The sequence below is a fragment of the Typopeltis vanoorti genome, chromosome 1 (genome assembly GCF_054136105.1).
Source record: "Typopeltis vanoorti isolate ZY-2024b chromosome 1, IOZ_Tvanoo_1.0, whole genome shotgun sequence".
NCBI classification, from domain to species: Eukaryota; Metazoa; Arthropoda; class Arachnida; order Uropygi; family Thelyphonidae; genus Typopeltis; species Typopeltis vanoorti.
Genome location: NC_143549.1, coordinates 15,445,478 through 15,470,595, shown reverse-complemented (window position 1 = coordinate 15,470,595; position 25,118 = coordinate 15,445,478). Strand labels below are relative to the sequence as shown.

The 25,118-nt window shown below is 35.2% G+C and overlaps 1 protein-coding gene across 1 annotated transcript in view; it reads right to left on the bottom strand.

Annotated features, from left to right (window-relative positions):
• Positions 1–5,465: 5,465 nt before the first annotated feature.
• The window catches only part of Syx16 (syntaxin 16), a 142,182-nt gene continuing 122,529 nt past the window's right edge, over positions 5,466–25,118 (bottom strand). Inside the window, exons 8-9 of the mRNA XM_090396222.1 lie at positions 21,265–21,420; positions 5,466–13,492 (exon numbers count right to left, since the gene is read on the bottom strand). Coding sequence (XP_090252348.1) covers positions 13,310–13,492; positions 21,265–21,420 — 339 coding nt within the window. The 3' untranslated portion in view covers positions 5,466–13,309. The remainder of the gene's footprint in view (positions 13,493–21,264; positions 21,421–25,118) is intronic.

The window sequence follows — 25,118 nt, the reverse complement described above, 5'->3', positions numbered from 1 at the left end:
AAAAAGATATAAACATAAAAATTGCAAAATATCTAAAAATAACAGGAGTAATTAACTCTATATTTAAACCAAACCTAGTTCAAAAACAAACCAGGCTAAAAGTATACAATACTTTTAGCCCTACCGATCTTAATGTATGGAAGCGAAATCTGGACAATAAAACAAAAAGACAAACAAAGATTAACAAGAGCAGAAATGAAGTTTATGAGAAAAACTGCAAAGTATACCCTATTTGATCACAAAAGAAACGAAGATATTATGAAAGAATTAAACCAAGAACCAGTAATTGAAAAAATTAAAAAATATAAACATAGATGGATGGAACATGTTCAAAGAATGAAAACAGAAAGATTACCAAAACAAGCCTTAAAGTACAAGCCATTAGGAAAAAGAAAACCAGGACGTCCTCTTAAACGATGACTTCTAAGGCCGGAACAGGCCATATTAGGCCTAAATCCTTGATATGTATGATGATGATGATTAAATTATTAAGGCATTACCAACCCATCACAAATTGTTGACCCTCATACAGTATCATATTTTATCTACCATTCTTGAATGCTTTTTTACCAATTTTTCTAGTACTTTTACCACCATGCCTGAGATACAGATTGGTCTACAATTTGCTAATGTAGTCTTAGAACCTCCCTTATGCAAAGGAGCAATTTGCCCTCTTTTGATTCACTTGAATCTCTGAATGAGCTGAGACTTAAAGAGCCTAGTCAAAGGCACTGCCAATTCTCTTATACATTATAGCAAAACCCTGATATCCCATAGCTGTATTTACATTGAGATTCTGCAATATCCTAAGAACTTCCAATTCTTTCACCTCTGTTTCCACATTAGTATCTGTCATATAGGTTAAAGCAGTAACCTAAGATGATTTATCCTTGCAAAGTGGTCACTCAGTAACAATTATTTTATCCGCTTTTCTCCTCGTGACCATTATCACATATTGGTCAATATTCCATAGCCATTCTTCCTCTTACTACCTGAGTTTTGTACCTTTCATAAGTTTGCTGGTCACCCTTCTTTTTACATACCCTCCAAGGCATTTTCTTTTTCAGCTCATGCTCAATGATACTACTAATTCGACTACTTCCCAATTAATCCTCCTTATCCTAAGTATACAATTTAATTTTTCCTTCCTTGTCATGCTGGTCACCTTTCTTGCCTACCTTATACCATTGATAAGTTTGCTGGTCATCATTCTCTTTATATACCCTCCACAGTATTTCCTTCTTCTGCATCTCATGCTTAATGATATTACTGATCCATCTGACTCCTGCCCGACTAACCTTCCTTACCCGAGGTATACAATTTAATACTGCATCCTCTAGATGACCCTTAACTATGTCCCATGCACTACTAACATCCTTACCCTGCAGTGTTTGACCATGGTACTACAGATTTAAGCTTCTTCCTAAGCTTGTCATAATCATCTGCTTTGTAGGTCCACAAGTATCCCTTCCCGATAGAATACTCATGTTTTACAATCACCAAGTCAAGACCACATGGTCACTTTCACCAACTGGAGGCAATGTTGTCACCTTGGTTAAGGATAGCTCTTCTCATCCTATGACTAAGTCCAATATTTTCTCATCCCTAGTCTCCTCCATCAGAAGCTGATTTAAGTAATTACCTCTTAGCAGGTGTATAAATTCTATTTCCTTCCTGCAATGTGATCTTCAGTCTATATCTCTATAGCATTTTGCATGTTCCTGATCATTTGTGGAGCTCCCTCGCTTATTGCAACAAGCAATGTATATTATGCCTTATTGCCCTTAATCTCATACCAGATTGTTTCTAATGAACAGCCATTCTCCCACCTATTCTATTTGGCTGTAATTTGCCTGCTATCATTAGCAGTACCCCCCCCCCCATTCTATGTTCCCTGAAAATACTAAACCGTTTACATTCAATCTCTATAACTACATTTTCTGCTACACAGTCATCTCACTAATGCATATCACTTTTGGTGAGGTTGCACTAATCAATTGTTCCAAACTCCTCCCTCTTGTTCCTGATACTTATCATCAAATTCCTGCCACGTACCCTCGAGGGGTGTACAGGATATGATAGTACTACATGAAAAATTTACATAATTACTAACTTCCTATCTACAATTTTCCTCTAAATCAGTCTGTTACTTGCCAAGACTTGACAATAATCTTTGTATATTTTATTTTAGTCTACAGTTCACATCTGAGAGCTGCTCAACTTTTATTCACTTTAAAACTTTTTTAAATGTTATTCTTTTCAATATGAAATTCAATTTTATCCTGGTTCAAGACTAAATGGTGATCACTTACAATTTAAAATCCTCTGTACACTCTGGTGTCCTGCACCAAGGAGAAAACATCACTATCAACAATAACATAGTCAATGAGACTTTTTATTTCTTGCCTCTTATACACATTTTTATGTTGGAACATGGTGTTAGTAATAACCAGTCCATGTACTGAGCAGAAATCCAACAGGTATTTGCCATTATTAGCTTTGCTCTTTTCTCCAAATTTTCCCAAAATATTTTTTGTATGTCTGACAATCATTTCCTACTCTGCTATTTAGATCCCCAACAAGGACAAACTTTTCTTTTTTTCATTGTCAGTTTCTTTCTCTAAAGTATTAAAAAATTCCTCCCCTTCTACCTTAGTAGAACCTTCTGTGGGACCATAGGCACAAATAAGTCTCATTGTCCAGTTCCCCATTCTCATATTTGTTCACATCACTCTACTTGAGACTGCCTGCCATTCAAGATTAGCCTCATGTTTAGTGTTGAATACTATGGCTACTATTTTTCCTTGATTGTTATTGCCTGAATATAACATTTTGTATTTATTGCTCAGAAAGATCTCACCAGTTTTTGTCTTTTTTTGTTTCAGTCGCCCCTATTATGTCAATCTGGTGCTTATCTAGTTCCTCAGCTAGCTCCATTTCTTTACCATTCAAGCTTCTTATGTTGATAGTATCGATCTTTAACTCTGGTGATGTTGAGTTGGGGTATGTTTCCAGATATGTTCCAGTAGCTGACTTTTTGCTGTTCGCCCTGGCATAAATAACGGGGGTCTTGTTTAACCAAGCGACACTCCAGCTGGAATGAAATTCTGTCATGTTGTACCATCATTTTGTATTTTGGTTTAAGCTAATAAGAATACAATTTGGTCGGCTAAATCCCAAATTGCCAGCCCATCCTCATTCGTTCAGTATCCAGGTAGATACCCAACAGGGTGCACCATGAGGTATCGGACATTAGGTCAGATATCCTGGTTGGTTCTCTGCATTCCTTTAAAGGCTATGTGGAGGTCTCCTCTCAGTTATATAGCTTTGACCCTTAAGCACCCCCCCCAATACTTCTGTCATTAGTATATAAAAACTGCAGCATCCCTTTAATCCCTCATCCACCTTTAATTTCTAAATCGACTACTTTATTAAATATTTTTGCTTGAAAGACTAGATTCCTCACTTAGTCATTCTCACACAAATTTATTCAAGTTTATAATACCATATTCCAGTCTCCTTCAAAAGTACTTTCCATGTGAGTCAATGCACTTATTCCAACGTTTTTTTTTTTTCACTGCTGGAAACAGTTCTGGAATACTGTTTATGGCCTCCAGTGACTTTTCTTTCCCTTTATCCACATTAATGAATCGCTGCCCTTTCATTGTTTTCTTTATCCATGGGAACAAAAAAAAAAATCACATTGAGAGATATCAGGTGGGTAAGGAAATACCACCATTTTTTTAAAATTTTTTTTTTTATCAAGAACTGTTGGATAGACAAGGTGTGGAATAGCAAAGATGCTGTTATTCAGCATCTCTGCTATTCCACATTTTCAGCTGTTCTCATCACACACTATTATGCAGTCCTCTCAAAATATTGGTTCACTGTATGTCCAGGAGGAACAAATTTGTTGAGTACAATTGCATGAAACCTGTGGAATATTCATAACTAAAAATTTACATTTATACCACAGTAATTAACTTTTTAATATGTAAATATCTCATCTTAAGTATTAGTGCACATGATTTAAAGATTCCAAGAAATTATTTGGTTTAATTATATTTCAGGTGCAAACTTGTTTGCTTACACTCGGATAAAGGATTAAACCAAGTATATAATTTCTTGGTATCTTTAATTCATAGTATAACCAAGTGGAAAAACTTCCAACAATTAGTGCACAAGCTTACGTTGGAATCCATCTATGTATACAGTAGCATGTTTTACTATTGAGCTGTAATTAAATTAAAATATAACTGATAAATTTATTTTATACAATTGAGGATAACAATCTCGCTATTCCCCCAGACTTTTGGAATAGTGAGACAGTCATTCCAGTTAAGACTGAGTCTATGATGTAAAGCTTCAGTACTTTCTTTATACAACTGCTGATTTATATATGGATCTATGTAGTAGCTTGGTACTTTGCCATTGGATCCTGTGGTCAAGAATTAGGTAGCACAGAGTTTGTATTTCTTCATAATTGTTGATGAATGTTCAGAGATGCCTTTGATATATGGCATAGGAGTCCTATCGGCAGCTTCTTGTCTGGGTTGATGTGTAAGAGAGTGGCTAATAATTTTTTGGGCTGTTATTGGATTATATCCATTTAGTAAGGCTGTATCTTTAATAATTTCCAATTCTTGTTTTAAAGATTCTTTAGAGGAACAAAATTTGTATGCTCTGGATACCAAAGATTTGATGATGCCATATTTTTGATATGAATGGTGAGCTGATGTATTGTGGATATGTCATTTAAAAAATATACCATATCTGATCAAAATCAAACCATACTCAAAAAATAAAATAAAAGTTAAAAAAATAATCTTCATATTTAAGATAATTTTCATTTTGGATGGAAATTAGATATTCCACTGGTCTAATTATATATAAGTTGATACGGAAAATATGTGCCCATTACTAAATCAAGATAAAAGATAAGAGATAAAAGATAAGATAAACATACAGAAAATAAGAAATTCGATGTATGCACATACTTGTTGGCACAGTGAATTCTCATTATAGTAAATTTGCAATTCCCACAGAAATAGCTACTGTAGAATATTTCTTAAGGAGCAGTTACACAACAGGCACTATTAGTACTGCACCTATGAGACTTTAATCAAAATTTTAGTTCACCATGACAGTAAATGTAATCAAATTTGTTTTTGTGTATATAATTTTCAATTGAACTCCATTTATGGCTTTAAAACAATATTGAGGCATAAGTTTGACAATAAGACATTATATATGATCTGGAATCCATTATCATGAGGACTTGTGGTATGAGATAAGATTACTGGTGGATCTAAGTGTTGTTTAGCAAATAAACAACATATTTGACGAACATAATACAAACAAGAACCATTAAGACTGTTTGTATGTGCTAAAACTGTTCCAAAGTGACATAAAATGTCACTTCATAACATCAATTTTATACCAGGAATGAAATAAGCAAACATATATAGGACAACATTGTAATAGTACTTTTATTAAAAAAAAAAAACAGAAGCAGATCTTCATTTTATTTAGAAATACTCCTGCAAACTTTGTGTGGCAAGCAGAGTATTATTTTAGGCAAAAATAATTGGTAAATATGTTCCTGAGCACATATGATATTAAACATTAACAAGGAATTACATTAAAATATGCTCTTTATGGTGATTTAAAAAATAATCAATTTTTAAAATCGAATATGCAGCTTAATTTTTACAGATGGCAAAAAGGCATACCCATATAAATATATTGCACTGTACAAGCTCACATTTACAAACATCAAGAATTTAATCAATATACAGACACTTTAAAATATGGAGAATTATATGTTTTAAATACCATGCAAAAATACTTTAGACACCTGACATGCTAAAATTACATACCATAAGTATTAAGTTTAAATGGTGGTCACAAGCATTTGCTAATAGATCTAAGGCATGTGTCATGTTCAAAAATAGTCTTTTCTGTCTTTTAATAGGTATTTAAAACTCTTGAACAAATATAACAACCATTCATTGTTGATTTCAAAACTCAAGATTTTTATCATCTATATCAATACAACTAAGGAATTTTATTTATTTTTAACAATAACTGTAAAGAATCACACATGTAATTTAATCATGACATTATTATAAGTCAAATAATTTATAAGCCATGATTAAACTACATATGATTGTGATTATAAGTTATCATTATAACTTATCATGATCAAACTAGCCTTAAATATCGAATTATGGGAAACTAAGGCAACTGATGTAAAGTCATTAACTTCTATATACAAGTAGACCAGTCATGAAGTTATCAAGCTAGCAAATTTTGTTTGCTTACACATGGAAAAACCAAAAATATAATTTCTCGGCATCTTTAATTTACAGTATAACCAAGTTTTAAAAAACTTTCAATAGAATATTTGTGGAGGGAATTTAAGGAGAAAGGTGACCAGCGGGTGCAGGAACAGTATATAAAGCTCAGGCCAGAAAGGTAACAAAGGTCATAAGAAAAGCAAAAGCGAATTATGAAAGAATATTGGCCATGCAGGCTAAAGAGAATCCCAAACAGTTTTTTCAATATGTTGCAAGTAAAAGGAAAAATGTTCATGGCAGAATGAGTTTAAAAAATGCTGAGGGAAGGGAGGTAACCGAATCAGTTGATATAGTGGAATCACTGAACGAGCACTGTGCAAGAGTATATCATCCAGGTGGTGACATTGCAGGAATGGAATTCATCACAATTCCAGCTTATACTGGAATTGTGATGAATGAAGTAGAGGTAAATAGTCTATTACAGAACCTCAATCTCAATGCATCTGTGGGATTGGATGGTATACCAGCACGTGTCGTACGTGAAGCGGCTAAAGAATTGTCAGTGCCCTTGACCATTTTGTTTAATTTGAGCCTCGGGTCTGGGTCAGTCCCAAGGGGGTGGAAAGAGGGGAAAATAGTTCCGCTGCATAAAGGTGGTTCCAAGGCTGCTGTTGAAAATTACTGGCCAATCAGCATAACAGGCACTGTTATCAAGGTCTTGGAGAAAATAGTCAAGAGGAAAATACAAGATTGGATAGATGAAAATGGGATACTGTATCGAGGACAGCATGGTTTTGTGAAGGGTAGGTCATGCCTCAGTAATGGCTGAACTGGATAAGGGTAATGGATTTACAGTGATTCTACTGGACCTTGCTAAAGCCTTTAACAGGATACCACATGGAATTCTAATCAGTAAAATGCAGCATATGGGGATGTATATAGGGTTGGTGAGATGGATAGGAGGGTGGTTGACAGAGAGATATCAGACAGTGGTTTATTCAGGAGTAGAGTCCAAAAGACGGCCTGTGACTAGTGGTGTGCCACGAGGATCTGTTCTTGGACCACTGCTGTTTAATTTGTTCATTAATGATATAGGAAAGGATCTGAGATTTGTTCGCAGATGATGCAAAGTTGGGTAGGGCAATAGTGAATGCAGATGATGTCAAAATTTTGCAGGATGATTTGGATAGATTGGAGGTCAGAGATAAGGAGAATGGATGCCAATTTAATGTGGCAAAATGAAATGTTATATATTTTGGAGTGAAAAGATTAGCAGCGGTTTACTTCATTGGTGGAACTGTACTCCAGGAAATTGATGAGGCAAGAGATTTAAGAGTGTTGGTGGATAAGGAGTTGAAGTTTAGGGGGCACATTGCAAAAGTGGCCAAATCAGCTCATCAAATCACTTGGTTGCTGAAGAATACTTTGACGAGCAGAGACAAGCATGTTATTGTTCCTCTGTATCGAGCCTTGATAAGACCCCATCTCGACTACTGTGCCCAGATTTGATCACCTAGGTTTCTTCTTGATGGAGAGGAGGTGGAGGTGAGTGACCAATATGATAGCAGGTCTGTGGAATGAACCTTATGAGAACAGGTTGAGGATTTGTGGGTTGCAGAAATTGGTTGATAGGCAGAGGAGGAGAGATATGATTGTGACATTCAAATTACTGAAGGGTTTCTATAAAATTAATTCAGAAGATATTTTGAGAACAAGGCTAGTGGTGGGAGGACTAGGGGACATCCATGGAAGCTGGGCAAGAGTGTGGTTAGTAAGGGTGTTAGAGCTGGGTTCTTTACTTTTAGAGTGCTGAATGAGTGGAATAAGCTGCTAGAGTCTGTAGTGGGTGCTGTGACAGTGAATGAGTTTAAGGCAAGGTATGATAGATACTGTGTGAATGTCGAATAGTTGCGATGAACATGATTTGGGGCCTCCCTTGATGAGTCTAAGGACTCCCTGGAGTTGCCCATAATAATAATAATATATTATGTTTTATCAATTACCATATATTGAATTCTTTACAGGAAACTAAACTTTAGTCACTATTATAAAAATGTAACTGAGAATCTATTCTAGTCACTATTATAAATCATAGTATCCTGAACCATAAATTCATGTTGCTTCTTAAGCAAGTATACATAGGAATATCTTAGCAAGGTCTTGATGCAGAAACTATTTTTTGTCACTTACCAACTACTATCAAATAAATGAATGCGAGTTGGGTAGTCTTACAGAAGGTTCTCATTTCCTCTGTATGTCACCTAATAGAGAATACTGTAAATCTAAGATAAGGTCACAGACTTACAAACATAAGCATACAGTACCAGCTTACAATGTACGAACATAAGATTTTTGGTTCTTCTCCTCTAATTGCTTGACAGCAATTTGTCTTAAATCCAACCCATTTTTGTTTTCAAAAGTGGTCTTTGGATATTAGCTATATTTGCTGCACATCAAGGATGCAATTTATTATTACTAGATTTCTCTCTTCAGAAAGAGAAGCTTTGAAAAGTCTTCTTCTTCTTCCTATCATGGAATATAGGCCATGTGGCCTGTTCCGGTCTCATGCCATCTCTTTCTTGGTCTTCCGATTCTTCTTTTTCCACTTATTTTGTATCTGTATAATATTTTTGGTAGTCTGCTGTTGTCCATTCGATTTAAATGTTCTAGCCATTTTTGTTTATACTGTCTTATGTAGTAATTAATTGGTTTGATTTTTAGTGACTAAGATTTCTTCGTTTGTTTTGATGTACCACTTGGTACATCCAGCTGTTTTTCTGAGGAACTTCATTTCCGCTGTTTGAATTCGTTTTTCATCTTTCCTTTTCATGGTCCATGTTTCGCTTCCGTATAGTAGAGTTGGTTTTGACAAGACATTATATAGCCTGATTCTAGTGTGTTTTTGTACCAGGGATGGCTTAAATATACTATTTATTATGCCATTTACTTTGACAAAGTTTGATATTTTAGTGTCTATGTCTTTTTCTTCTTCGTATGATAGATCACATCCCAAGTATCTGAAAGTGTTTACTTGTTCTAGTATTGTATTATCTATCACTATTTTACTTCTTATTGGGTTTTCTCCTTTGAATGCCATTATTTTTGTTTTTTCTTTGGATATTGTCATATTATATTGCTTTGAGATATCATTTAATGATTTTAATGATCTTTGTAAGTTATCTTCTGATGTAGCTAATACTATTTGATCATCTGCAAATAGTAGCGTATCTATCTTCATTTGCGGGGTCGTTTGTATACCAAATGGGTTATGCTGTTTCCAGATTGTTAATATTTCATTTATATATATATTGAAAAGCAGAGGTGAGAGGGTACATCCTTGTCGTACTCCTCTTGATATATCTTTCCATTCTGCGGTGTGTTCTAACTTAACTGCTATTTTATTTCCTGTATATATTTCTTGAATAGATTGTAAAAGTTGGTTTATGTTTAAATGGGTTAATATTTTAAACAATTTTTGTCGACTAATTTTGTCAAATGCTTTTTCATAATCAATAAACGGCACGTGTTTCTTTTTGAAATTCTCTTCTCTTTTCTATTAATAATTTTAAAGTAAAAATTGGATCTATGCAGGATCGGCCTTTTCGGAAGCCATTTTGTTCTTCTAGTAATTTGTTTTCTACAATGCTGCTTAGTTTCTCTTTTAATATTCCTGCATATATTTTATATCCTGTATTCAGCAGGCTAATTCCCCTATAATTATTGCAATTGTCTTTATTTCCTTTTTTATAGATTGGGATGACCAGTGCTTTTTTCCAAGAGTTAGGGGTTTTTCCGGACATCTAAACCATATTAAAAATTTCAAAAGTCTTTCATTAAATTTTTCACCTGCATTTTTGTATAGTTCTATATTTATATTGTCTTCTCCTGGCGTTTTCCTATTATTCATCTTCTTTATTATATTTTTCAGTTCTAACATTGTGATATTTTCTATTAGGTCATTCTTTGTCTTATAAAATTTTAATTCATTGTTCTCATCTGTCCAGAGATTTTGGAAATAAGTCACCCATTTTTCTAAATCTATTGCTTGTATTTTTATCTTTTCTTTTATTTCTTTATTCATGTATTTTATTACTTTATAGGTTTTGGGTTGTGGCTTAAAAAATCCTTTTCTGGTTCTGTTACGAAATTGTTCCACCTTTCTCTATGTTTTTTCCTTACTTCTCGTTTTGCAATTGCACTATTTCTTTTATACTCTATTTCTGCTTCTATTGTTTTGGAATTTAGCCATTTCTGGTAACTGTCCTTTTTGGTTTTTATTATATTTTCAATTTCTTTGTTCCAGTCTCGTAGTCCTCTTTTTCTAATCCATTTGTGCTTTATTCCTAAGGTTTCTGTTGCTGCTTTTGTGAGAATCTGTTTCAAATTTTCCCATTCATCTTCTATGTCACTTGATTCGTGTGTGGTTTCCGTTTTTAAGTTTGTGCATTTTTGATATTGTAGTCTAACTTGAGGATCCTGTAATGAAGAAATTTTGTAGCTCGGCTTGTAAGAATTTTCAATTCTGTGTGTTTTTAGCCACTTTGGTTTAAAACGAATTTTTGCTGATACCATATAATGATCAGAGTTTAATTCAAAGCCTCGATATGCTCTTACGTCTAAAATTAACTCTGCTAATTTAAAATTTGTGATAACGTAGTGAATTACTGATTTGTATCCTCTGGCTGACCAAGTATATTTATGTATTTCCTTGTGTTTAAACATTGAATTCATTATTCTCATATTATTATAAATGACAAAATCGCGCAATCTGCGACCATTTTGATTACATGTATCTTTGCCAAATTTACCTATGTTTGTTTTGTATTTTTTGTTTCCTATTCTGGCATTTAAATCTCCTGCTAGCAGTAAATAGTCAGTTTTGTTTGTTTTATCTATGGCATTCTGTAATTCTTTATAAAATATATTACTGTCTTCTTCTTTTCCCTCTTCTGGTGCATATGCACCAATTATTGTTATGTGGCCTCTTAATGTCTTGAGTCTAATTTGAAATTAGACTCAAGACAATCTTTCATTCTTTCAATCAATCTTTCAATTTTCAAATGAAATCTTTCATTCAAACAGTTGTAATATACAATATTGTTCTTTAGGGATTTATGTACCATAATCATTATACCTGCTTTTGCTCTTTCTTCTTTTTTTTACCCCACTGTAGATTTGTATATAGTTGTTTGTTTCTTTTGTACCTTTTTGTTTTTTCTTTGTTTCTGTTACTATACATATCTTTATGTAATATCTGAAATTATGCAGAGACTATTTCATAGTATCCTGAACCATAAATTCATATTGCTCCTTAAGCAAGTACATAGGAATATCTTAGCAAGGTTTTGATGCAGAAACTATTTTTTATCACTTACCAACTACTATCAAATAAATGAATGTGAGTTGGGTAGTTACTTTACAGAAGGTTCTCATTTCCTCTGTATGTCACCTAATAGAGAATACTGTAAATCTAAGATAAGGTCACAGACTTACAAACATTAGCATACAGTGTAGGAACATAAGATTTTTGGTTCTTCTCCTCTAATTGCTTGACAGCAATTTGTTTTAAATCCAACCTGTTTTTCTTTTCAAAAGTGGTCTTTGGATATTAGCTATATTTGCTGCACTTCAAGGATGTAATTTATTATTACTAGATTTCTCTCTTCAGAAAGAGACACTTTGAAAAGCAATTCTCATTAAACTTCAACATTTATGGGAAGTGAATTTTCAGGAATTAATTAAACAAACATCAAAATCACTTGGACATAATGTTAACAGTGAAACTTGGATAAAATTCTCCAAGAACAAGCTTTGAACATGCAGCACAAAATTCTAACTTTGGGTAATACCAATGTAACTTCAAGGTTATGTCCATAACCATTATTATTTCTTCCTGGTGGAATTTTTTTAAGTGTAAAATTTGAGTAAACCATACTTTTCAAAATAATCAATTAATAAATAATAATAATAATAAATAAATAAATAAAATTTAAAAAATATATTATGATTCATGTAAAATGGAAAAAGCTAGTAGGTTTTTAAGATCACTGGGTTCCCCAGTTATTGAATGGTAAGAAAAAATACTAGTCTGGAGGAGTTCTAAAAATTAAAGAAAACTAATAATTAATGATTTAATCTAATAAATGCCATCTCAAAACAGTTTATAATAGTAACTCAGGTTAAATACTGTTCAGTGAAATGCAATATTAACAACAACCCATCCCATCCCATAAGTTAAGTTTTTACATAAGTTTCCTGTAAAACTAATCTTACTAAGAAATGACATGGATAAAAGCCTGAAATAACCATTTCAAATTTAACATTGTCAGATAACCTCAAATACAAATCTGCTAATAAATATTGAATTTTATAACTGATTACAAAAGCATGTTTATTTCAATAATTTATCACCCATTTTTCAAATGTAACAATACAAATTTATTATGAAACCACCACTCATGCTTCTATACATATGCAATGGAAAAGCATTCATGTTGTCATATATCTACAATTAATACATACATTTATATATATTTTTAATTTGTAGTCAATAATATTCCTTCCCTAATGATAGTTTCTGTTAGATTTTTAAAAATGTAAATTACTGTAATCATTCTATAATGATTACAATAAATGTCCCCCATCCCCCCCATCAGCTACTGTTCTTTTGTTTTACACGTTATCTACAACCACAAATAAAATTATTTTTGCACCAATCAAAATAAATAAATATCCTTTCCTGTATTCTGTCACACCAAATTATTTCTTGGTATAAAATCTTTGCATTAAGGAAAAAAACTTCCTTAATCTTTTGTAATTAACTAAAATCATAACTAAATCTAGACAAAACATTTGTTAAACCATTAAGAAATAAATACATCAATATTACATAGTCCACTCTAGATCTTCTTTGTGTAGATCAAGGATGCATATGGATATTTTGCATCATGTCTACACTATTTATTTCAGAAAGTACTGTGTATGAAAGATTTTCTACATAAAATTTTTTTTCAGGACTTCACTACAATCAAGGCAATAATTAAAATTATACTTGTGGATGCCAAAATTAAGATGCACATCATTTTTCGATTCTTTTGTTGGTAATTCTCTGCTTTCTGCAGCTGATGTAACCCCTGCTGGACTTGACCCTGGACATGTTCCAGATTGTAATCTATTCTGTCTAGTATTGTTCCCTGAAAAATACAAATTCTTTGGGAATGCCTTTCAATTTATGAAATTTTTCTTTATCAATAATATATCACAAATAAAACAAATTTACAAGTACTGAAAATCACAGGCAAATGAGTAGGTCATTCAACCATTCAGTCCAAACTATATCCTTCCTATTCTAAAACTTAATTTACCATAACAACAAACATGTTATGTTTGCTGTTATGGTACATTTGTGAAATTTTATAACAACTTAAGATTTTGCATCATTGGTAAATTTAAAATGAAAATCATTTAAGAGTTCAATGTGTCATAAATTTATAAACTAAAACAAAAACTTTGTAGTGCAATTATTTGGTGTTAGATCACTGCCCTGCATATTGGAGGCCTGAAGTGGATTGAAAAGTTCCATGTTTAGTCTCTAGATCAGGGCTTCCTGACTAAGTAAGAATAAATAAAAAGAGAAAAAAAAATCTAAATCAATAAAAATCCCACTCATGGTACTATACAATGTACTATAGGTTTATAGAAAACCTTTTTGTGGGTGGGAGTCACTTAAAAAAAACCTATCAAGAGTCTTGGATTCAGTGATCTCATCAATCTTTATGAATGAGGCATCAAATTGCTTCATGACAGTTGCACTAGACAAGGGAGAGGAACACACAGTACTATACTTATATTTTGCAAAGCTGTTGATAGATTTCCACATGATAAGTTGATAATTAAACTAGAATGGATGGGGATTGTTATTAAAGTAGTGCATTCAATTGGAGATTGGGTATTATTATTATTATTATTATTATTACGGGCAACTCCAGGGAGTCATTAGACTCATCGAGGGAGGCCCCAAATCATTTTCATCACAACTATTCGACATTCATACAGTATCTATCATACCTCGCCTTAAACTCATTCACTGTCACAGCATCCACCACAGACTCAGGGAGCGCATTCCACTCATTCACTACTCTAAAAGTAAAGAACCCAGCTCTAACACCTTTACTAACCACACTTTTGCCCAGTTTCCATGGATGTCCCCTAGTCCTCCCACAACCAGCCCTGTTCTCAAAAATATCTTCTGAATTAATTTTATAGAAACCCTTCAGTAATTTGAATGTCTCAATCATATCTCCCCTTCTCCGCCTATCAACCAATTTTTGCAACCCACAAATCCTCAACCTGTTCTCATACGGTTCATTCCACAGACCTGCTATCATCTTGGTCACTCGCCTCTGGATCCTCTCCACCTCCTCCCCATCAAGAAGAAACCTAGGTGACCAAATCTGAGCACAGTAGTCGAGATGAGGTCTTATCAAGGCTCGATACAGAGGAACAATAACCTGCTTGTCTCTGCTTGTCAACGTATTCTTCAGCAACCAAGTGATTTGATGAGCTGATTTGGCCACTTTTGCAATGTGTCCCCTAAATTTCAATTCCTTATCCACCAACACTCCTAAATCTCGTGCCTCATCAATTTCCTGGAGCACGGTTCCACCAATGCAGTAAACTGCCTCCCATCTTTTCACCCCAAAATGCATAACCTTACATTTTGCCACATTAAATTGACATCCATTCTCCCTAGCCCAGACCTCCAATCTATCCAAATCATCCTGCAAAATTTTGACGTCATCTGCATTCACTATTGCCCTACCCAACTTTGCATCATCCGCAAACAAATGAACTGTTCCTCTCAGATCCTTTCCTATATCATTTATGAACAAATTAAACAGCAGTGGTCCAAGAACAGATCCTTGTGGTACACCACTAGTCACAGGCCGTCTTGTGGACTCTACTCCTGAGTAAACCACTCTCTGATATCTCTCCGTCAACCACCCTCCTATCCATCTCACCAACCCTATGTCCATTCCCATATGCTGCAATTTACTGATTAGAATTCCATGTGGTATCCTGTCAAAGGCCTTAGCAAGGTCCAGCAGAATCACTGTAAACCCATTACCCTTATCCAGTTCAGCCGTCACTGTGTTATAATACGTGAGCAAGTTACTGAGGCATGACCTACCCTTCACAAAACCATGCTGTCCCCGATACAGTATCCCATTTTCTTCTATCCAATCTTGTATTTTCCTCTTGACTATTTTCTCTAAGACCTTGATAATGATTCCTGTTATGCTGATTGGCCGGTAATTTTCAACAGCAGCCTTGGAACCACCTTTGTGCAGTGGAACTATTTTCCCCTCTTTCCACCCCCTTGGGACTGACCCAGTCCTGAGGCTCAAATTAAACATAATGGTCAAGGGCACTGACAATTCTTTTGCCGCTTCACGTACGACACGAGCTGGTATACCATCCAATCCCACAGATGTATTGACATTGAGGTTCTGTAACAGACTAGTTACCTCTACCTCATTCATCACAATTCCAGTATAAGCTGTTGGTTCCTCCATTTCCGCAAGGCCACCACCTGGATGATATACTCTTGCAAAGTGCTCGCTCAGTAATTCCACAACATCGACTGATTCAGTTACCTCCCTACCCTCAGCATTTTTTAAGATCATTCTACCATGAGCATTTTTCCTTTTACTTGCAACATATTGAAAAAACTGTTTGGGATTCTCTTTAGCCTGCATGGCCAATTTCCTTTCGTAATCTGCTTTTGCTTTTCTTACCACCCTTGTTACCATCCTGGCCTGAGCTTTATACTGTTCATGCACCTGATGGTCACCCTTCTCCTTAAATTCCCTCCACAATTGTTTCTTTTTTTGCAGCTCAAGCTTAATAGTGTTATTTATCCATTTAACCCCTACCTGATTTATTATTCGGACTCTTGGTATACAGTCAACCATTGCCTCCTGCAAACAGTTCTTGACCACCTCCCATGCACCATCAACATCCAGCCCTTGCAGTTTTACATGCCATGGCATTGAGCCAAGCACACACCTAAGCTTGTCATACTTACCAGCCCGATAATTCCACATATACCCTGTCTTAATTGTAAATTCGACTCCTTTAGCCACCTCCCAAGTCATGACCTTATGGTCACTCTCACCAATTGGTGGCAACAAGGTCATGTTCGTTACAGCCACATTCTCAGTTGCAATTACTGGGTCCAGCACTCTCTGCCCCCTGGTATTTTCCAATACATGTTGCCGTAGATAGTTGTCCCTTAATAACTGCATAAAATCCAATTCCTTCCTCCCATGTGCCCTCTCCTCTTTCCAGTCAATATTACCATAATTGAAATCACCCATAATAATTACCCTCTTTCCATTCATTTCTTCTATTTGCTTATGCATACTATTCCCACCATCCACTCCATCACCCGGTCTATAGCAGCACCCAATTGTATATTTTGTTCTGCTAGATTGTATCTCACACCAAACGGCCTCAAATGTGCTTTTTTCCCCATCCTGCAGTTCAACTTCTATACTCCTTGGCTGAAGCTCATCAGCTATCATCAATAACACTCCTCCCCCCTTTTTATTCACCCTGTCACTCCTGAACACGCTATACCCATCGCATTCAATCCCACTAGCTTTATCATCTTCTGTCAGCCATGTTTCACTAATACCGACAACCTGTGGCCTGGAAGTGCCAACCATGGCCAAAAACTCTTCCTTCTTGTTCCTAATACTCCTGGCATTAGTGTACATGAATCGCAGAAGCCCATTTGTCCCATCCCTACTTTGATTCCTTATACTAATTATCCCATTCTGATTTGTTGTCCGTCGTACTCGCCCGGGCATAATATACTCATTCATACACTTAACTGCCCCCCCTAAAGTCTGCATATCTACTCCCCCCCCTCTTAATAAATCTAGTTTCCCTGAGTCTGTACATCCACTTCCACATCATTCATCAACACTCTTTCAAGTCTCCGTACACCAACTCCATTCAAATGTAACCCATCCATCTTATATAAGTCCTTTCGCCCATCGAACTCATTCCACACATCCACAAATTCCACACCACTCTCCATGCATAACCCACGCATAAAGTCATTGGCAATTATGGCCCTCCTTCTAAACACTTCATACTATTCCCACCATCCACTCCATCACCCGGTCTATAGCAGCACCCAATTGTATATTTTGTTCTGCTAGATTGTATCTCACACCAAACGGCCTCAAATGTGCTTTTTTCCCCATCCTGCAGTTCAACTTCTATACTCCTTGGCTGAAGCTCATCAGCTATCATCAATAACACTCCTCCCCCCTTTTTATTCACCCTGTCACTCTGATATCTGATAGGCATGGAAAGTGACAAGGCTATTTGAGCCCCATGGAAGAATGGTTTGGAGATCAGAATTTAGGCTTGCATAGGTTGTTGCTCTGTGAGTTAAACCACAACTTTGGTTTAACTCCAGTTTGGTGCAAGATTTGTCAAGTGAGAAGGATGTAGAATGTAGTGTACTGTCATTGGCAAAACTTGTATTGGATTGGTGGTCGACTGGAGTAGGTCACTGATGTATACAAGAAACAGGGTAGGTGGGTGAGAGGACAGCACCTTGTGTGACCCCAGCATTAATTGCATAATTAGAAAAAAATTGTCCAATGACACTGAGAAAACTATGATCCAGGTGCAGAAGTCACAGGACAGACCAAACAATGGAAGCTTACTTAATAAGCCCTCACGCCAGACCCAATGAAAGCCTTGGAGATGTCTAGTGTAACCACTTGGGATTAGCCAAACTTTTCCATGATGATTATCCAGAGGTGTGTGATACCTCTGATACCTGCTGAATGCCAATGCCATTCAGCAGATCCCCTGTTGAATGGCATTGCAGAATCCATACTAGTGGTTGTTTATTAGCAGAGTGCTTTCAAGATAGCACCAGGAGTTGGCTGTGGATGATTTTCTCCATTACTTTGGAGAGGACTGAGCTGAGAGAGACTGGGCAATAGTAGATGCTGGTGGAGAAAGAGATCATAAAGACATGACAAAAAATAGGATTCAACTCTGGAGAGCAAATCTTCAGGACCAATGGAGGAATGCTGTCAGGACTAGGGGTTTTTTGGTAGTTAATTTGGATACAATATTTTTGATCACTTCCTGGTGAAAGGTCAGAGGAGGCAATGAGTGTTGGGTGTTTGGAATGGTTGAGGAACATCTACCAAAATCATCTATGCAAGCATTTGAGGAAAAGTGTGATGCCAAGTGATTGGTTTTCTCTATGAGTGCCAATGCAAATGATTCATCTCAGTGCATTAGCAGTGGGAACAGTGTTGGGTAAAAGTTGTGGCCAAAGACCAAAACATGCAGCTGCCATTTGGGCATGATGCAAGTTTCTTGCTATTGGCACTTTGGAAGTCAGTTTTGGATGTATCAATGATTTTATTGCTACTGTTTCAGGCTTTGGTGTAAACAGTGAGAGAAGGCAGAATTCTTGATGATAGCCAGTTTGAGGTATGTTTGGTTCTTCATTTGTACAGCCTTGGCGCATCTTTTGGAGAATCAGGGATTATTTGGCTATGGATTGGGGGATATGTGCTTCCATTCTCGAGAGGATTACTTCGGTGATGCCTTCAGTACATATGCTTGGGTTGGAAGGTCAAACAACCATGGGAATGAGACATAGAAATCTCAGAGGTCATTCCACTTGGTGTTCTTAAAATGCCAGCTGACTCTTCATTAAGAATGGCTGTGTGGATGTTGCTCAGTGGGGCAAGAGATAAGCACAAGGTTGTGATCTGAATTACCTAAGGGAGATACAACCTTCACAGTATATTGGGGGAGGGAGGTCACCAGCAAGGAAGAGGTCCAGAGTGTGGAGAATGATTGGGATTATCTGCTACTTGGGTGGGCATGTGGTTGGTAGCATTGGTAGAGCAATATAGACAGCATATGAATTTGCCAGAGTGGAGTACAGAAATTTTCATCCAAAACAGATCATGATCAGAAGATTCTAATTTGTATGCTCTCTGGCACATCCTTGAGCTGAAAGGAATCACAGAATGTATATTTGAGAAAGTTGAAGTACTGTTTGAAGAGTCGGAAATTTGCGTTTCTGCCAATAAAAGGAAGTAAAGTTTTGAAGAATGGAAGTGAATGTAGATGCTGTTGAGGTTTGAGCAGAGACCATATATATTTGTAAAGTTGGTCTGGAACTCTCTATGTTGACTGAGTGAATCATAAACTTTCCCTATGCAGTACTTCTATTTTGGTTTTCAAGCTGGCTGTTGACATTGCTTTATTTCTGCGCAAGAATTCCTCTTTAGTAGTTGATGTACCATGTTTCATCATCACTTTGTTATTTTTCTTCCAGTTTCTTGCAAAGTCATCGACGTTGTTCACGCTGAATAAAGGTAAGGTCAGGATGGGCTCATATACATGACTGGGGAGAACTGACTTTTAATTTGTTCACAGCTGCCATTAGTTATGATGCACTTGCTATAGCAACGTCATCTCCATGTTCATAGGTCTGAAACGATGGCATCTCGTGATTTGACTGAAATACATTTACTTTGGTGATGTCTTCCTTCAGTGTATCCTCACTTTCGGAGTGGAAGTTGAGGATAATATTATATTTTTTGTTTCCAGCCTCAATCGAGTTGTGCACTACTGACATGATGAGGCTACAGAGCTGGCTGGTTTTGTAGATGATGATTTTTTGTCTAGGTATGATTGTTGATATGTTCTAGCTTGGCTTCGATTAATTTCACTTAACAGGAAAAGGTTTTGTCAATAGTAGCAAGGTGCTGATCCAAACTTTCAATACATTTTTCTAAGTTCAGGAATTGTTTCACTGAAGGGAGGTACAATGAGAAGAAAATGATTGGTTCAAGTTCACAAGAAGCTCGGTGGATTTGTCAATTTTTATGTACTGAGCATGCAACCATTGGTGACAGAAATTATAAGAGGGCTTGTTTGATGTCTAACATCTAGTATGCAGCTGTGACACTGATAGCATCAAGGACAACTGTATCACACTGGATATGCCCAATGTACTCTGTTGCCATTGAGCTTTACTGCTGCCATCTTTGCTTTTTACAGCTGGCATTAGTGAGTGCTTGCACACGGCTGATATTATATGAATTTAAAATGATCAAATTAAAAAAAAAAAAAACAGTTATGGGGCACTTAATTAAAGCATACTTAGGGGTTTCTCTGTGATATTAAACCTTTTGAGAATTTCTTCTGCAGTTTCACTTGGTGTAATTTAAGTAGGAAATTACTTCTAAAACAATAAAAACAAGGACCACACACACACTTATTGACTACTCCAAAATGTCACCTAGTAGGCTATGTATAAAGAAGAGGGGGGGGGGGGGGCTGGAAAGCTCTGATAAAGTTCACCTAGAACAAAAATGATATTAAAGCAACTGATATAACCACAAGAAAGAACGTACCAGTAGGTTATGAAGGTAACTTCATAACCTACTGGTACGTTCTTTCTTGAAGTTGCTTTAATCAGTACAGTAACGAGGGTATGAAGTGCCTGTGGCAAGTGTCTAACTTGCACCCCCCAACCCAAAAATGACAAAAATTTAAATGTAACAAGTTAAATTTTACTAAATGCAATATGTTAAATACTTACTATTAACCAAATCAAAATGAGTTGCAGAATTTATGTGTCTAAAGCGATGTATTGCCGAAATTTAAAAATACAATATAAAATAGCGGACTTTTATATCTATTTATTTATTTTTAACATTTTTTACGTTTTGCACTCCAAACCCGTGGTGGGCACCTCTTTTGTCAACTCTTATGACATTGGCTTTAATATCATTTTTCTTCTAGTGTTTATCAGCACTTTCTACCCCCCCCCCCCCCCCCCCCCCGCATGTACACATGTTCAGTTATTTAAACAAAAATTAACAATGAGAAATTGCATTACCTGATCTTCAACAATAGTGGCCAAATCTTTGAATATATCATGTAATTCGACTATGGAACGAACAACATGTGTAATCTCTTTGTCTCTTTGTTCTGTCATCAACATATTATCCTCTATAAAGAGCATCTGTTCCTGAGTAAGACGGGAAACAAATTTCTGAAAAACAGAAAGATAATAAGGAGGCTGATTATCAAACCAACATTGTTTATTAGTAGGCACTAACATTGATTTATCTAAACATCCTTTATCCAAAAATATTTTCAAAAACAATATATGATGAAATTGCTTTGTTAAAATCAATGAAAAAAACAGGGAAATACAGCTGGTAAGGAATACTTAAGCTGCAATTTTTTCTATTTGGAATTACAGTCAATTTTATTAAAGCTATCAGGCCAGTATATTATATCAGTGAGCTGCATGGGTTCTTCTGGCTTGCCAATTTTTGAAAAAACAGAAAGATTATCAAGTCAACATTGATTAATAGCAGACACAAACACTGAATTATCTAAACATCCTTTATCCAAAAGACATTTCAAAAGCATTACTATGACGAAATTGCTGCTATAAGCACCTCTCCAGTACAATTGGAAAAAATCACGCACCCTTCAATTGGAAGAGACACGAGTTCGATTCTCATTGTGATGAGAGGAATCTTTATATTAACTTTTTCAATTAAGTAAGTTAGTTGGTGTCATATGGAGGTAGCAAGGCTTTTCTCCCAGCAACTCATTTTTTTTTTTATCCTGCATACAGGCGAATCAGCCATGAGAACACATGCAATTTACAGATAAAAAATACTGTTGTTGTTGTTGGTGATGGGTAGCAGATGGCATTAATGATAGTAGTGTCATTGTGTTATAATTGTAGAATTAACATTTTTATCCTGCATACAGGCAAATCGGCCATGAGAACACATGCAATTTACAGATAAAAAATACTGTTGTTGTTGGTGGTGATGGGTAGCAGATGGCATTAATGATAGTAGTGTCATTGTGTTGTAATTGTAAAATTAAGCAGTAGGGAAGAAAGTGAGATATGTGTGTAGTAGAGTATGAACACACGCTACTTTACACACATGTAAGTAGCGTGTGCTCCCGCAATGAATCCTTGGAGGTGTCATGTTGTAATAATAATAATAATAATAAAACCAATGAATAAACAAGGAACACACTGCTGGTAAGGAATTCTTAAACTGCAGTTTATTTGAATACTTAAGCTGCATTTTACTATAGCTATGAGGTCAGTGTGTTATATAGATCAATTGCAGGATTCTGAATGGTATGCCTCTCGTGGGATGAAAAACCCTACCACCCTGTATGAGACTGGATAACTCACCCTGAAATGGAAAGCACATATGCAAATGATAGATATAACTATAATTAAAAGAAAATTAAAAGAAAATTCACTTATGCTGGAAATAAATCTTTTAATGGTAACAAATGTCTTATTTGATCAGAGCATACAGTTAAAGAGAAACAGAATAATAAATGTAAAGTACATAAAAATTATAATTTTCAAATCTATTTTATAAGTATTATATTTTATAAAAATTTGTATAAAACATAAGAAAGAAACTATATTTTTCAACTGCTATTCTATGTTTTTTTAAATTATCTCTTTAACTATAATATGTACTAAAAAGGAAAAACATGTTAGAGGCAGTAAATACCTTTAGTTAGTACAAATCTAATATTATACAAAATGCCATATGCACTAGAAGGATCACATCAAATATATAATGTAATTTTTGATATTTATATAAGATCTCTTCTAAACTCTTTTTTTTGGGGGGGGAGGGAGAGAGAAAGAAAGAGAGGCAATAATCTATGGAATGAAGCTCACCTGGAGCAGGTGAACTTCATTCCAAGGATACTGTGGGTTTGAATAACATCATGTGCATGAGTACTGATGTTCGCAAATCATTTTTTCCAATGAACCTTCCCATATGTCCAACATATCTTAAGTTATAGTCATAAGGAATCTGGTAAACAACAGCCAGAGAAGTAAAAGTTTATCCTTTGTAGTTCATAAGGTTCAGAAATGCTAGAAATACATGGGATTGAAAATTTGCATTCTATTACAGAAATCTTGAGTGCAGGAATATAAGACTATTATCCATGGAATGTGATGAAGGTTGTAGACATATGATTCCGTTAAAGTTTTGATAGTGAAAGCTCATGTTATAAGGATGACTGAGAAGAATGTTAGCTACTTTCACTGAAAGATATATACAACAAAATTCTGCTCATCATATCACTCAAAAAATTGGAGTCAAATTTAAACAGCACATAACATTTAATAATAACAAACTTCCATTAACAGAATCCTATATGCTCATTAATTGCAAAAGAATTATGGTTTATGATCATATAGGCAGAATCTTGAAGTTTCACCTGATATTTTCATATATTCCAACCAACAAAATTTCTAATCATCATTCAACTACAAAATACAACTTTTTCCTATGTCTCAAGCTGATGTTTACCATATTCCTTGTGTATACAGTTTAACATACTTTTGAAAAGCATAGTCATATCTCTATAAAGATAATCTTTCATTAAAAAAAAAAAAAGGATACTCCATTTGGAAAAAAAGTACTAATGTTCACTTATTCTTCTGGCAAAAGGATTCTGAGTGATTAGTGCTGCACTGAATGCCTTAAACCTCAAAGTCTGGCCTTGCACAACTTAAGAATCAAACAAAATCTTGTGGGATGAGGCTCACTTTCTCCATAGAAGCAGCTTTAAATACAAGCATCTCTCCAACAAAAGTTCTGAAATGCTGTTATGCAGGTCTAAATTAAACTGGAATGATTTCCTCTCTCCTGAATGTTTGGGAGATTCTCCTCCTACATAAATATCAGAAATAATTTATATATTTGATGTGATGGCTGTAGTGAGCAGCACTTGAAAATGCTGAAACATACCAGAACTCAACATTACTAGAGTACAAGATTAGTACTATCAACATAACAAGCCTGAATGGCAAAGAAATGGACTTATTAGGCAATCCCATTACACAAAGGTAGTGGCAAAGACCAATGTATCCAACTATCGACCAATCCATATCTCAGGTGTGGCAGTGAAAATTTTGGAAAAATTAGTTAAGGCTTGCATTCAGAAATGGGTTAACAGAGAATCTATACTTTGCAATGAGGAGTCAGGTTTTAGCAATTTGCTCACATTCTATAATAATATTACCATTGAACTAGACAAGGGGAATGGATACACCATGATACTTTTGGATTTTGCTAAGGCTTTTGACAGAATACAGCATGGAAGACTGCTGTTGCATAAATCGGAGAATATGGGTTTGGATTATAAAATGTTATTTATTTTCACAGTATTGATGATGATAAGAAAATAATATTTATTAACTTATTTGCTGATATTTTTCTGATATTATATCCAGCATCTTCAGAGCACAAAAACAGTTTGTCACAATATGCAAAAGAACAACAATTTGGTATAAGAGTGGGACTAATTGGGAAAAAAAAAAAAAAATTGTAATGGACAACACAAGGAACTAAAGTCCTAATTAGATGTCATCTATGTTGGAAAAGAGTGAAAACAAATATTAATAAGATCTTAAAATGACTGTTTTCCCAGATATTTGGTAAGTTTATACAGCCATACTTGTTGAGGTTTGGAGTATGTTTTAAAGCTTCTGTTGATTCCAAAAGCAATCTCTCTGACTCATAATGACTTCTGTGTAGCACTTTTATTTTTTTCCAATAGGTGGATTGATACGGTACAAAGTGCCTTAGACGATAGAAATATAAGATCTGATAATGTTGGAGTCTTGACAAGTAACAGACTGATTTGGAGGAAAATTGTAGATAGGAAGTTAGTAAT